General features: G+C 40.7%; 1 protein-coding gene and 1 long non-coding RNA gene across 5 annotated transcripts; one reads left to right on the top strand and one right to left on the bottom strand.

The window, feature by feature from the left end:
- Positions 1-213: 213 nt before the first annotated feature.
- Positions 214-5,950, top strand: LOC138910880 (uncharacterized). 2 transcript variants are annotated; one of them, XR_011416031.1, is made up of 3 exons: positions 214-474; positions 539-722; positions 4,762-5,950. It is a non-coding gene; the product is annotated as an uncharacterized lncRNA (long non-coding RNA). The 2 variants fall into 2 exon arrangements; XR_011416030.1 differs by lacking the exon at positions 4,762-5,950 and adding an exon at positions 2,858-3,194 and having other exon boundaries at positions 220-474.
- jigr1 (jing interacting gene regulatory 1) lies at positions 992-13,065 on the bottom strand. 3 transcript variants are annotated; one of them, XM_002056441.4, is made up of 5 exons: positions 12,404-13,065; positions 3,421-3,471; positions 2,176-2,431; positions 1,749-2,085; positions 992-1,695 (listed from the first exon to the last, which is right to left on the bottom strand). In XM_002056441.4, exons 2-5 carry the CDS (start codon positions 3,430-3,432, stop codon positions 1,170-1,172), a joined length of 1,131 nt encoding a protein of 376 aa, XP_002056477.2. In that variant the 5' UTR covers positions 3,433-3,471; positions 12,404-13,065; the 3' UTR covers positions 992-1,169. The 3 variants fall into 3 exon arrangements, with proteins under 3 accessions (XP_002056477.2, XP_032289410.1, XP_070062834.1); XM_032433519.2 differs by lacking the exons at positions 3,421-3,471; positions 12,404-13,065 and adding an exon at positions 2,747-2,885; XM_070206733.1 differs by lacking the exons at positions 3,421-3,471; positions 12,404-13,065 and adding an exon at positions 2,533-2,553.
- Positions 13,066-15,491: the final 2,426 nt, after the last annotated feature.

Raw genomic sequence — 15,491 nt, 5'->3', positions numbered from 1 at the left:
AAATTTAAATATACATAAATATATACATACATAAAAATAAATTAACAGTATTTCAATAAATAGATTCAATTTCAAAAGCGCGCGTAGTGTGCATAGCAGTGAGCTCCAGACTACTCTAGCACTTGAAGTTGGCTGCTAACAGCTGGCAGGTCAAGACGTGAAGTTGTCTGCAAACTGGCTGGGTTCAAATACAAAAGCTGCCAAATATAACACTCACCTCTGCTGCTGCGACCGTTGCTGCAGTTGGCGTAATTTGCAACTGTCAAACCGCTGTCAAGTTTAAGTGTGCGTACAAAAATGTTTAAGCTGCCGAGCGCAGTTTGAAGAATAATGATGATGAACGCCAAAATACGCAAATATCTTTCTTTTGGCCACGCACACGGCACACACATAATCACATTTCACTGTCAAAATGCGGCACTTAACGTTGCGGTCGATGCTCGTTTTTACTCTTCTCTCATTTCTTTTTTCGCTGTTGGTTTTTTTTTTTTTTTTTGGCAACATATGCAAGTAATTTGATTAAATTATATAATTACAGGGCTTCACAGCAGGCAGAGAAGCGACTGTTCTGCCACACAGTGACGGAGGCATGCCACCACATTTTGGCTGACCGACCGGTGATAAACAAGGAACGTTGGCTGCGACACTCACTGCAGGCCGGGACTAGTGCAATTTGGATTTTCGCATAACAACAAATAAGCACCAGGCACGACCTACATCAGGTGACGTTTTAATGTTGCACACCACTTAGCACACACGTACACAAATGCCTCTAACAATATCAATAAGCCAAGCGAGTCGTCGGCTTTTCTAGCTTGGCTTAAACACTGTGATTACAACAGCCCATTGCGTAGCTATAATTTAATTAAAATATAGAGGCATTAATAATTAAATGCAGAAAATGTGCCTGTGGCACAGACACTTGCCGCATGTTGCAGTTGCAATTGCCTGCGTCGCGCTTTGGGACTTAACAAATGTCATAGACACCTAATTGTTAACACGCCCCAAAGAAAATGTTAATCCTTGGTTTTTTTTTATTCAATGTGGCATATACAATATGGATACAAATGTACTAAAATCAGACGCTGAAAAGCGCCTAGGTAAAAAATCAGTTTAAATTATAGTTTGTAGTTTTGTTTGGTTTGATCTTAATTGCCTAACGCATTCATTTAATCATCCATTTCATCCATGCTGCTTGGCTCCATCGATTCGCGTTTCTGCGTTTGACTATGCTCATTCGCGATGGTCGCTTGGACCAGTTCGCGCGTAAACTTCTCGAGCAGGCGCATGGATATCGCATGTGGCAGTTCGTTCAGCGAATGCGATACAAATTCGCCAAAGGCGCGAAACTTTGGATATGTGGTTATTGCTGTTATTGTCGTGTTTGTTGTTGCTGCTGATGTCGCCGGTGCTGATGCAGAATGGCCATCTCCACGTCGCTTGGCAGCCGGCGGCTCCTCTTCGTGTGCCTGCGGTGCACGTTTCGGTTTGGCCACGCGTAGCAGCAGCTCCGGCTGTCGACAGTTGGCCATTGGAAGCGCTGCTTTTCCATTGAGCATGTTGTTATTGTTATTGTTATTGATATTGTTATTGCTGCTGTTGTTGTTGTTGTTGTTGACGTTGTTGATGTTGTTGATGTTGTTGCTGCTGGCGCTTATCGTATTGCTGCCATTCGTGGGCGTGCTGTGTGGTATGCTGCAATAGAGTTGTATATTAGCTTTATACTCATAGCTATGAACTGCACTCACCTGAGCATTGTGGTCACGGGCAGCGGCCCGCCATCACAGTCAAAATCCTCGCCATCCTCATAATCTGGTTCCAGTTCGTGCTTAATACCCTTGGCTGGTCCATTGCTTTCGCTATTCCCGTCATCCACATCGAATGCCTCCTCGTCATCCTCTTCGTCCAGAGATTTACTCTGCGTCTTGTATGAACGTCTGCTGCGTATATGCTCCGAGAGAAAACTAAGATTCTCGAACAATGGCCACTGGCTGCCCGATATCGACAGCGAATTGTTTTCCACGCGACGCTTTTCGATATTATAGCGATTACGCAGCGTGATCATGCGTTCACGCAATATTGAAACTGTGCGGAGCGGCCATTAGAAATAAGATAGGTACAATAATTAGTAAACTATTCCAGGCATATAACTATTATTATTGTATACACACTTACCGTCATAGCCCAACTTGTGTGAGATTTGCATCCAGAGCTGGGCAACATGAATTTTATCCTTAAAGCGCTTATTCGACCGATCATACAGCGCTGGCCGAGAGCGAAATTCACGTATTAGACCCAAATCGAATTCACCGGTTTGGGCGTAAGAGGCGCGCGGACGACCCCGCCCCTTCGGCTGGTGTACGGGCAGCGAGAGGTTCGCCTGCAGCAGCGGCGACGAGGCACGTTCCATTTTCAGAATGCTCAGTTCGGGCTGTATTATGGTTTTGAATTCGATTAAATTCGTATTCATATTTAATTTTATTTGTATAAATTTAAAAAAAAATATAAACAGTAAATTGTTGGAATATTTACTCGAAATGGTTTATACGCTGCCTGCTACGACGCGCCAGCAAAAACAAAAACAGCGCAAGCATAGGCAAAGTAAAAAAAAAAAAATGAAAAAAAAATTTATAAATAAAAAATATTTAGGCGCTGCGCGGGGTACATCACATTATGTTTGTATGTATATGTACATTAAATATGTTTACAATTCGTTTTTCGTTTGTCTCGCTCGCGCATAACTTACTTTCGATTTGCACGCGAAATATATATTTTACTTTTAATTCGATTTGTTTTTATATTTAACACACAGCAACAACACCAACAATAATAAAAATAACGAAGGCACACACAACAGGCGGGCAAGCAATTGCTCGGCTTGTTGTTTTTTTTTTACTCTTCCACTAGCAACGACGCCGCCGCTGACGCCGATATCATCACAAAATGCACCAAACGCGTGGCATAAAACAAATAGCGCAAAAATACCAAAAATAAATACTAACAGCAGCTGATCGATAGCGCGCTATTTTTAAATTTGTTGTACACATTGGCAACTTGACCTCGAATTGATGTTTTAAATAAATATATTTGACACTGGGCTTAAATTTACTTTATGCAAACTATATGCACTACTTTTTCAATGCTTACGAATATTTAAATACTATCTATAACATTTTTTTAAGAGTTCATATATTATTTTAAACCCTTGAAATCGATAGAGCCAATAAATATATATATACAAATTTTGACTGATTACAGTGATCGCTCGCAAATAAATGAACAAAAAACAAAACTTAATTTTAAAACTATGAGTTTATGAAATACTCAAATATATATTTCTATCAATCTCTTTAACTGAACGATGAAATTTTTGAATGTTGCTAACGTTGGAATATCCAACGTTCACAATTAAAAACTCACCCGATTGTCCATGCTTGAAAGGCAACTGTACCAAGTTGTCAATTATAAACGCTGTAACGATGGAAAAAATTCAAAAAAATGAAATTCGATTGTTGAATTTTTAACATAAAATGCTTGATTTAAATATTGTAAATATTTCTTACGATTAATATAACTTAACATACTGGGTTATTTTTTTATATTTAAGCTTAAGAGAGATGTCTAGTTATACATATATTTTTCATATTTTCAATCGTTTGTTGTGGCACAAACCGCTCATAGGCCGGGACAAGTGCAATGTTTGATTCATAAAGCAAAACGTTGACACCTTCCCGTCCTGCAAGCAGTTTGTGATAAAGCCATATTGTCGATCCTCTTTTTTTTTTGTGTATAGAATTTCACAAGTGCCCAAAAGAACCGAATTGCAAAATAATTGCTACCAAAAAATTCAAATAAAAACAGGTAGAAAAACAGATCAGTACCTAAAAGTCTCATATTTCAAAAACATACAAGAAAATAATATAAAAAAAAAAACATTTCATATTAAATTTCCGCCCCTACTACTTGAACGCCGAACTCTCCCCTGTTCTTTATTATTATTTTTTTTGAACATCTTTGTGCGGGCGAGAGAACAATGAATCGCCAAGGCTCTGAGCAGGGCTCTTCATGAGGCTGGCGAAACTAAAGTACCTTTGCCTAGCAGGTAAAATTAAACGCTGCAAATCAAGCGTTAAATGCCATTTACTTACGCCTCAAGGAATTTCAGATACATAAGATTCTATATACATAAATATACCATATACTAGACTTTTATGCTTTTGTATTATATGTATGTATGTATGTATGTATGTGCTGCTGTTGCCTAACATCGACAAATTTTGAAATCCAAAGCGTGACAAAATTCGTAGAATCTCTGGAGGAAGCAAAGGCAAAGCTGGCAATTATGAATTATGTGAGAGCTGAAAGCTGCTGAGCTGAAAGAAATTGCCAGAGCAGCAGAAAAAATCAAAGTTTTCAGAGCACTTACAAATATGTATATATGGTATATATGTATATACATATGTACCAAGTACATACTTATGTGGGGACTTGTGTCTTGGGGCTGCGACAATTTTTGTTCCTTGTTTTCTCGTTTTTGTGGCTCGCAGCGTATCGCCTATCTTTGGCATATAAAAAATGGGGGAGCACAGAGCTGGCTCGGGCATATTTGTTTATATGATCGCAGCGAGCATTAGCTTTAGATTTAATGACACACACACTCGCACACACTCACCCACACACACACATAGGAAATTAAACCCCAGCGAAGACGAAAAATTGAACGAGCGCTGCAATAAATTCATATTTATTTATTTTTCTTAGGCAAATACGCCCCCAACAAGCTCGGCCAGCCAACAACAACAGCTTCAAGACTCGGGCTGCCCGAATTCGTGCTCAAGACTCGGCTGCTCCATTGAGGAATTGTAAAGCACCCGGCCCAGAACGACCAAAGCGGAAACGCAAATAGACGGGCGATAAAAAGCAATAAGGAAAAGGAGAGAGGGGCACTAAAAAAAAAAAAAGAACAGAACGCCACATAAATTTGAAATAACTAATAATTCAATGAAAAGCCAGCAACGTGAAGTATATCATGTAATAATATTTGTTTAAGCAAACAGCTGACAAGACTGAAACAGCAGACTAGGCTGAGGCCCGCGAGCTAGGCCAACATGCAACACATTCAACATGGGGCAGCAACAGGCAAAGAGCGAACAGCCAGTTCCTTCCTCGTTTGCGGAAAATCTGGCTTTTCTTGAAAAGTGCAGCAATAACGCGGGAATTCTAGCTTCTATTCGAAGCAAATTTGACTTATTTCTTGGATCGTTTCTCAGTTATTTAAGTTATTTATTTATATCAAACTCTCAAAGCCTTATTTTTAGCCTTTTTATTCTCGAACTAGCTTTTTTGCTCCTCAAAGTTGGCAACACTGGCAGGCAGGGTCCACCTTGTCTAAACCAACAGGCACATGAACGCAGCCAACACTTCAGACTAAGATGTGGAGTAGGGGTGAGCTGTAGCAGAGGAGGGCGCGGGTGCGGCGTGTGAATTGCTTTTGGCATCAACAGATCGGCCAGTGCTGCCAACTAGTCTCGATTATGTTGCACAGGCAATACGAAGAGTATGCCAGGCTGATGGAGATACGCAGCTTGTAAATGTGTACAAGAAGACTGCGTTAGCTTGTTATTATATTATTAGTTGGGGGCAGAATGAAGAGAACTTGATTTTGAAGACGAATAAACATAATAATACATATGCTATGTGATTATATCATAACGTAAGAATTGCTTATTAAATGTTTGCAAAGCAATAAAAAATAACTATAGAGAACATGCATACATATAGGTTATATAGGTCACAATTAACATTCAAATTTAATAATTAAGATACGTAAGAAAGATACCTAGATAAATCAAATAAATGTGTGATTGACGTTGGGTTATGAGTAGATCCTTAATATATGAAGGTATCGAATAATTTACGACAAATATGTTTGTGCATTTCCGCATAGAAAAACTCCTGTATTATTAATAAAAAGAAAAAAAGTAAGAGGAGGCATGTCATAATATTTATTAATTAATGCATCTACTTAAGTATGCTGTTTTTTATGCATATATTTCTAGATTCAACGCCAGGCAATAAGAAACTTTGCTTTTTTGCTGCTATCAGCTTTATGAACAATGCTTTAAAAACACATTTATAATGAACTTATTGATGTTGCCTTTGGGATTTGTTTGTAAATATTCCAAGCATAGGAATTTTGTTGATAAGCCCATGTATCCAAACTATCTGTAACTATGGATTGACTCAAATGTAGATTCCTATACACAATAAGGCTTTGCTGTTGTGGCCTATCCGTAGATTATGCCATAAAATTATAAGCTCTCAGTGCTGAATTTTCACTTGTCGCATCTTTGTGCCAAATTCGTTGTTCATTTTATGGCTCATAAGCATTTTGAGCATTTAGTGTATTGGCTGTAAGCTAAATTGAGTGTGGAGAGGTGGAGGGGGGATTAATTAGTAGTTATGCACTCGTAAAGCGAATCATAAAAAGCAAAGGCAACAAAACGTATTTTCACAGCGATAAATAGACGATAGTTTGCAATTTATAAGTGTATACAAAGTGCGTTGTTGCTGCAAGTCTTTGGCCAGCTCCTTTCACGTTTATGATTGCGTACGGCCTTTTGTCTGTTGTCTGTTGATGTCGATGCTATGTGTTGGCCTGTTCTAGTTTGAGCGGAATCATATTTAATGACTCCAAGAGGAGCAGCTCCTAATGCATTGACAGGGCCCGGACGGAAGGGGGCACTAACGTTAATGGCTGCTAGCCAAAAACAGTTGCCCCTTGTTGTTGCGGGCACAAAAAATAACTGTATTAAATGGCCAATGCCAATGCCAGTGCCTAGGACAGCCTAGCAACGTGGCTTAGAAAGGTTCTGCGGCCTGTTACAATTTTTAGCCTTGCCAGCAGAAACCAGTTTCTGTTGTCTGCAAAAGGCGTTTCGCTAGAGCTCAGGCCTAGCCCTGGGCTCTGGCAGTGCCAGAGCTGTCTCATCTGTTGTCTATTTGGTGTGGCAGTGCCAGCCTCCTTCTGTTGTCTGTTGCCTGTTGCCATTTGCTGTGGGCCTGTTCCCAGTGCAACATTTACTTTGTTGCCGAGATGCTTTCTCTGCGACCGTGTTGCCAGGCTTTGGCTCGCACTTTGATTTGGTTGCAAATTCGGTTCTAAGCCAACGTAATCGAAATGCAATTAAGAACTCTGTGTTCGTACTCTTTCTATACCCCTTACACATGAACCTGTAAAAGGGGTATATTGACATCTTCAACCAGCAATAATCTAGTCACAGATCAAATTTATTTATCAATATTATCAAAAAGCTTTTCTTCTATTTCCAGCGTTAGTGGAGAATAATAAACTTGTTAAATGCCCCAATCTGTGCCCCACAAAATCAAAGTATTTGGATTAGGATACATCTTATCAGCTCGTGGCTAAGTAAAGGATAACTCCTAGTCGAAGACTCTCGACTGGAGCACTATTGTTTTACTATTTTTTGTTGTTGTCGCTTCGGTTGCCACTTTTGTTCGGGCTCTCACACGAGTCTGGGCCATTTTGATATGGCTTTTAGAAAGTCCAGTGCCTGGCGTCCGAGTTCGCGTCCAGTGTCCAACTTTGGGCGAGTGCCATTTGGAAAGGCGTTGACGTTGCACTAGTTGCTATGGCCGCTGCTGCTGCTGCTGCTGTTGCTGCTGTGGCTGTTGCCATAATTAAAGGGTTACGGCCATGGCCAAGACATGCCAATCGCTAGAGTCCGCAGCCAGTTGGCCAGTTCTGAGAGCCGATATAGGCGGCCATGTGAATTGTGCGGCGGCTGATATGCATAACGGTGTTTTAATATTAGTTGGCGCAAATAAGTGGGCATGTCTCTCCTGGTTGATGCAACAACTGGCAACAGCAACGGGCGGCAACTGGCAATGCGCACAAAACCATTGCCCACATTCGCATATATTGTATATATTGTTGTTCTTGCTAACACACACAAACACACACACACACACACACACACATGCACACTTACAATCACTAGATGGTTGCCTAGTCATTTGCTTGATATTGTTATGGCATAATATACGTTCATTGACTATATATATGTATATACGAATGTATATCTGTGCCTGTGTCTTAGCATTACAGTTGGAGCTGCGCTACAGTTTGGCAAGCACTGCAAATGACCAGCCATCAAGTGCAGTCTGTTTTATTGGCTTGCAGTCAAATCGAGCTGCAAAATTGGTATTTTTGAGGCACTCACATGGTATCTGGTGTGTAGGTTGTGGGAAACTGGATGAAGTAATACGTGATGTAAGACATGCTAAAGCTGAAGATGTAATTGTATTACAACTGGTTTAACCTTTCCTTTATGAACATGTTGAACCAACTTGGAAATTGTTATTTTCATTTTCTTCTTGGTTCGGTTCTCTCAGCTTTTCTGCTGCTATTTCTCAGTTTATTTCAAATAAATATTTATAAAAGTAAAAGTTAAGATTTCATAGAAATCGTTTCCGTAATCTCAACTTGCAAAAAAAATAACTCTGAGCAAATATATTTCTGTTTTTGTTTTATCGCAACAATACTCATTCTATATACCTCTTTAAACGTTTATTCCAATTGAGTATGCACTCGACAATTGGAACTATATATAATACGTCCTTAGCTATAGGAAATTATGCCAAGATCAGAAAAGGCAAAATTCGACTTCTATCACATCTCAAGGAATTGAACTTTGATCTAAGTCAAATAATTGAGCAACAGGTGGCGCTTTTCCAACATTCACTTAAGCTATGCTAAAAAGTTAATTTTACGATCAGCTTAAATTAAAAGCCATCTCGTCTGAAATCCTAAACCAAAATGATCATCTCGTTAGCAATAAAACTAAAATTCCGCACATAGCTCAGCTGTCGGCCAGAAGAGCGAGCGGACTATTTGGGGATACTGAGGGGGACGACACAACCGAAAGCCTAACGACTCAATTACTAGAGCCTGCTGCGAGAGGCTGAGGCGTTGGAAGAGTCAAGCAGCCTGGCTTAAAATGCAATTAATAGGCCTTGGCACACACACATACTCGCACACACTCACACACACACACACACTCGCACTCACGGCTTGTTGCCAAGTCAGTAAGCAAATCATTAGCGGCCAAATTTGCGCCCAGTTATAATCCGTGAGACTTGGAACCCAAGACTTGAGCTCACATTTCACAAAATTCTCACACAAATTTCAGATGCAAGATTTTCTGTCCAACGAGATTCTCGGATGCTGCGCAACGTGGCGTTAAATGTGTACCAATTATGCTGTGCTGTGCTGTGTTGTGTGTGTGTGTGTCTATGTGTGTGTGTGTGTGTGTAAATCTCGTCTAAGCAAAGTTTTGGCAAAGATCTTCAAGAATTTAAGCCTCGAATTTCGCGCAGGCGAACTACAAATTTTCAAAGAGCTAAGCAGAAATTTCGTGAATGCTTATTAAGAAAAGACTGCCCCATAGTTATATGGGGCATTTGGATCTGTGTGTGTGTGTGTGTGTGTGTGCGTGTGTGTGTGTGTGCGTGTGTGTTGCTATTCGATAGCGCCAATTTGACATGGAGCCAAGGAGCAAGCACACAAATTAAGTTTCATAGGAAGCGAGACGCAAAAACAAAAAAAAAAAAAATTAAAAGAGCGTTACGAGAAAAAATACTACCTGGGCAAAATGTACATGTACATATTTCATCTCATTCGCACTTGTGCTGGTTGTTATTTCGTCTCCCTCTCTAATTTCGGATGTTTTGTTTTTTTTTTTTTTTTTTTTTTTTTTTATGTCGGGATCGTAAAGCTAAAGCAGTCAAGGAAAAGAAGAAAGAAAGTTCGTTATGCCAATAAAATGACGCCTCATTAAAGGAATGGAGAAAGATGTCGAGAGAAATTGAGAAAACACTTAAAATTTAGGTAGCTTTACGATTATATTTAATGAGTCGTAGAAAGTAAGAGAGCTACGGTCATGCATATATATCTCCTTTAAGGTGAAAAGAACCCTTTGCTTCCAGTTTATTCTGATTTGCAAGAATATCTACTATATAAATGAGGAGACAAACTATAGTAGCATATATCCATAGATGTATAGCATAGCGTCAGCTCCAATGCTCCAATGCTCCAACGCATATCTTGAGCCTTGAGAGAGCACACAGAACCGAAATCAATATCCAATCATTAATCGTTAACTAATTCCATGAATTTTGGCAGACGGCCGGCACTCGGCGATCGCCCCCAACTCCTCAACTCCAAGCTTTACTGGGCCATTTACCAAGCTTCGAAAACGCAACCAGACATGCCACACTAAAGACATATATTTATGCCCCGCTAGCAGCGCTTGGCGTATTTAGAACGGAGTCGGGCACAAAAAAACAACAAACAAAAAAAAAAAAAGAAGAAAATATCAAGATAAAAATATTTTTCGGCTGCCCTTTTTTAGTTTTGCGACAGCAGCTGCTTTGCTGGGCACCGGACAGTGGCTCCTAAACCAGCCTATTTGTTGTTGTTGTGGTTGTTGTTATCGTCGCGACGTCTGCCCAGCTTCCAAGTTCCAGTCCCAGTCTGCTGTCCTCCTATGTGATCCTGGAATCTCTTGGACTTTGCGTTTTGAATTCGATTCCAAGTTTTCTGTTTCGTTTTCGATTTCGTTACCGACGTCGACGACCATGAAACAATTTTATATTTTTGCGCTGAAGATCAATAAAATTGTACCGACGAAGTGTATTTGGGATGCTGCTCCAAAATTAGTGGCCAAATTGTCGTGCAGAACGAGTTTTGGGTCACATTTTTGGTTACACAGTAAGCAGAAAAAAGGGCAGCACAAAAAATAAATAATTTTAACTTTATAAATTCTTTGTTCGTCGCGCAGCTAAAAGTGTTGAGTTTGCGCTTAATTTATATGCGACAGGGAGTCGGCGGGGGGAAGGGGGGGGGGGTCTATAAGCAATGATCTGGATCGTGTAGAGAGACTCATAGAGATGAAGATGGATTCGCGATAAGAAACATGCGACAAAAAGAATGTTTAGGTTTCTTTGATATACAAAAATATAATTAAAAATAAAAAAGATTTCTTGGCCTTTAAAGCTACACCCTGGGAGTTAAAGATAAAATTGATCAGAAGAAATTCCAAGCATTTTAATTACACAAAAAATTAAAACTATAAAAAAGAGCTTGCTTTAGATATATACGTATTAATCCATTTAACTGTTAATACCCCCATTATGTAATTAATGCAGTATTCGAAGATGTACAAAGAAAGCACAAAGGCAATTCCAATGAAAAAACAAACAGCATGGCAACGCCGTGTGAGTTCCTGCGCTGCCGACCGCCCCGTAGGAAAGGTGCGTTGCAGAATTCTCAGAAAATGCAAACCCCAAAACAGAAGAAATAAAGGTGCCATGGATGCTGCGTGTGTGTGTGTGTGTATGTGTGTGTGGGAGGTGAAGTAGGCAACACTGGCAGCGGGGCAGACGCTGTCCGCAATCATCATTCGCAGGCCGGCACTAATGAATTTGTATGCAAACCGCAGACATTTCAAGTTTTATGTTTTATGTTATATGCCAATGATTTGGCACAAACACAAAGGGGAGATGGAAGAAAAAAAAAAACAGTAACGGAAATGCGCGCAACACATAAAAAAGGATCAGCGGCAACATTTTGCAAAATTAGTGCAGGCGGCCAGAAAGGTATTTTTTTTTTGTACGTATTCAAAAAAAAAAAACAAAAATTAAATATGCATATACATATGCGCGTACATACATACATTCGTACATATTTTGATTTATGCATAAGCAATAAAAATTATAATAATGAAGGCGCTGACATGGGGAGCAGATACGCGGCACTAAGCAAACTGCAAAAAACTTGAGCGACACGTGATGCTCGCTCTCCCGCTCTCTTGCGCTCTCGGGCTGCCCTTTTTGCTGCTCTGCTTCTGTGCCGGGTCCGTTACTTGGCGCGCAATACCATTGGGGGCGTCTGCATTGCAACAGGATGAGTCAAAACGCACAAAATACTTAAGCACAATGAACTACTTCTTTATACTGTTGTTGCGCGTCAGCATGTAAGCGAAAGCTACGACCACCGATATATGTACATATGTAAGCTTTTGCGTCGTTAAAGTTTCGTCAAAGGGTATGAGTTTTCCCCTCTCCACTCGCTGTAAACTTCTGTTGTCGTTTAATTTATTGCGTCATAGGCCGCAATGCAAAGCTGTATGTGTTTGTATGACGGTCAAACTCTAAGCGTCAGTTATTTGATGGTAGGACATAAATACGGAGTTTGGACTTTGTACAGGCTGTAAAAAGTTGAGAGAGCAGCTCTGCTGCTGCTGCTGCGCTGCTGCACCCAAACGCCAAACGGTTAAACATAAAAACTAACGGCAGTTTTATAACTCTAGCATAAGATTACCTTTTGAGTGCATAGACTTCGTCTGCCATCTTGTTCCTCATCGCCAAAAAAAAAAAAACAGTTGAGCGCTTAAGAAAACCATTTCGGCGACGAAAATTTTACCGGACGAGTGGGCGCAGGCGCAGGCGGTTGCCAGATCCCCGAAGATGATACACAAGCAATCAAAAGAAATGCAATGCTGCGCTGCGCTGCTGCGCTGACTCTTTCCTTGTCGTGCTGATGCTGCTGCCGCTGCACTTGCTGCACCGTTAGATCCACGTTGTTGAGTTTGGCCTCGGCCTCAACGCGAGTTCAAGATCAGCCACTGCCGCACCCACCAACACTGCATCTGCGTAGCATTTTGGTTTCAAACTTTACAACGGCAGCGGCGACAGCAGCAGTCGAAAAGTTGTTTTTGGCATATTTTCTGCATGTCTCTTTGCACTTAACACACACAATTAGTTTTTGTTCGTTACGTTCGGCACTTTGTCTTTCGTCTTTAAGTAACGCTTTTGCAGTTAACAAATAAAAACACAGCACAGAGACACAGACACCAACAAACTTTAACGAGCCCACGAGAGATCATTTCAACGGCAAAGTTCGCGTTGACTGAAAGAACTTCTTGAACAGAGAGAGTTCTTAGGCTACAACCGTCCTCGCCGATGGTGCGCGCGCAATTGATTCCTGCTTCAGCGACAACGTCGCTCGTAAGCGTCAGCCACACAAACCAAGAAGAAGAAGAACTCCTGCTGTTGCTTCGAGAAGGTAGCAGCGATGCAGGCAGCCAGCCTGCCAGGCAAAGAGCCAAACACAAAAGCAGCGATGTGCGCTGGTCGATATTTTCAGGCACGAATTTGCACGAGCACGAAGTGTCTCTCGCTGAGGAGTCGAGCCGCCTCGTGATTCGGCCCGAGCGCATCTCTACTACAAAGCATAATAACGGACGTTTTTTGTTGCTTTGCCTTAGCAGCAGCGACAAAAGGCAGCGCTGCTGCAAACTACAAAGAGGAGCTCATCGATCTTGCGTTAGGGTTTTTGTATGTGCATGCGCCGAAGTGCATATGCCCTGCTGTATTTTTTGTTTTTCATATACAATGTTCTGGATGTCCTTGGGGTAAGAATAATGTTGTGGGGGGTTTTTTTCTCTCCATAGTTTTAGATAATACAAATTATACAACAACGTTTTTTTAATAGATACTGTAAATACAAAACTTTGTATTATCGGTATCTTTCGGATTTTAGAAATGTCTATATGGATACACATGTAAGCGTTAAGCAATTCCATTTTATTTTTTAAAATATATATTAAACTATCCTAGAAATCACTAGGTAGTACTTTAAAAATGAAATATGTTTTACAATTTCAAAATCAAGAAGTGAGTTTTCACTGTATAGCCGAATTTTGTAGCTTTATCATAATAACTCGGATACAAAGAGTCATGCCTAATAAATGTCTAAAGATCTGCCCCTTTAAACAGGCAGCAAGGCGTTGCCATATACCAAAACATATATATTATTTTATTTTAGACGTTAAAGAAAATATGAAAATAATTAGCTAAGGATTTTCGTAATTAATGTGCTGCGCCCTGCAGCAGAAGCAGTTCGTAACTTGTGAAGTTAAGAGCCACAAAAAAAAAGAAGCCAAAAAACCCGAATCGCCGAATACCCAAATCTTACAGAGACAACTCCATTAGGGCAGCCCACATTTGGCCACATTTTGTTGGCAGGTGCAGTTGCAGCTTGATGTGGCAAGGGTGCCACGATGAAAGATAAAGGTAAAAAATAAAACAAAAATCATGAGGAAAGTTTTGCAAGCACTCAAGAGTTTTTGTATAGGCGCGTGGCTAGAGAGCAGATCGGAGACCCGCATGTTGCAGGACATCGATCGATGACGCGTCGCACGAGACGGAGACATGTGCCGTCGCTTGTGGTCGCTGGCTTTGGGGCTGCCACAGAGGGGGAGCTGGGGCAACATTCGCAGTTGCAGCCGCAGCAGCAATTTAGCATAACTGCGCGAATGGCACAGGCATCATTAAACACATTAACAGACACACATGCACACACACACACACACACACACACAGACGCACAGGGGCCAGGCACATGGCTAAGAGCAGGCAGGTGATGGCCAAGAGGCCGACAAACAGTTGCTGCAGCTCGCATGAATGACGGACAAATTGACAAACTGACTGAACGACTGAGCCAGCCGCTTGGGCCGAACTGTACTGCGCAGCCGGCGTTGGCTTTAATGAGTTTAACCCGTGCCTGCGGGCAAGCTGCCAGTGCCCCCTTCCGTCTCCTTCCCCCTTACCACATTCGGTCCATTTCTGTTCCTGCCAGGCCTTGTTGTTAATTACAAAAGGATGCGCCGCTTGCCAGGATAACAGCTGCCGCAGTCGCAACACGTAATGCCAATTGATTTGTGCCACACCGCAAAGCTCAGCATTTGCCAGAGGCAGCTGTACAACTGGATCTCTTGTCGGCGGGTCCTGCATATCCTGCACAGCCTTCAAGCAAAACCTGAGGAATTCAAAGATATTTTATCTTATTCCTTTTTCTATAAAAAGACTTTTATTGCTTGAAAGAAGTGTTAAACTTCCTTAAAGTATACAAATTAAAATAAGAAACTTTATCTCAGTTTAAGAAAAACTCAGAATTTGCGTATTAAAATAAGAATTTTGTTTTCAGTTTGGGAAAAGCCCAGAAATACGGACTCAAAATAAGATGAAGTCTGTTGTCATTTTAAGAAAATCTTTGCTCAAAAAAAAAACTATCACTTTAAAAATATATCTTGAATCAAGTGTTAGGTACTTGCATCAAGAATTTACATACTTAAAATAAGAATTAAACGTTATCAATGAAAGTAAAACATTTCTTAATTAAAGCTCTTCGTATTTAGAAATTTCGGAATTTGAAAATAAGTCCTCAACATAAAAACATGACTGATTTTTCTTACATAGAATATTGTTGTTTTATTTTTCTTTTACTGAATGTGTGCAATTCTAATGAACCACATTGTCTCGCTCAAAGAAAGCACACACACACACACACACACACACAGTCGCACACGCAAAGATCTCTCTCCTCAATCGTGAAACTAGTTTGCGTC

This window comes from Drosophila virilis, chromosome 2, assembly GCF_030788295.1.
Source record: "Drosophila virilis strain 15010-1051.87 chromosome 2, Dvir_AGI_RSII-ME, whole genome shotgun sequence".
Lineage (NCBI taxonomy): Eukaryota > Metazoa > Arthropoda > Insecta > Diptera > Drosophilidae > Drosophila > Drosophila virilis.
This window is presented reverse-complemented; position numbering and strand designations above follow the sequence as displayed.

What these genes read in the sequence shown, in the direction of transcription:
- jigr1 (XM_002056441.4), bottom strand. An exon ending in ACACAAGTTGGGCTATGACG is followed by an intron (nt 2,086 to 2,175) that starts GTAAGTGTGTAT and finishes CGCTCCGCACAG; the next exon opens with TTTCAATATTGCGTGAACGC. An exon ending in CCCGTGACCACAATGCTCAG is followed by an intron (nt 1,696 to 1,748) that starts GTGAGTGCAGTT and finishes ACTCTATTGCAG; the next exon opens with CATACCACACAGCACGCCCA.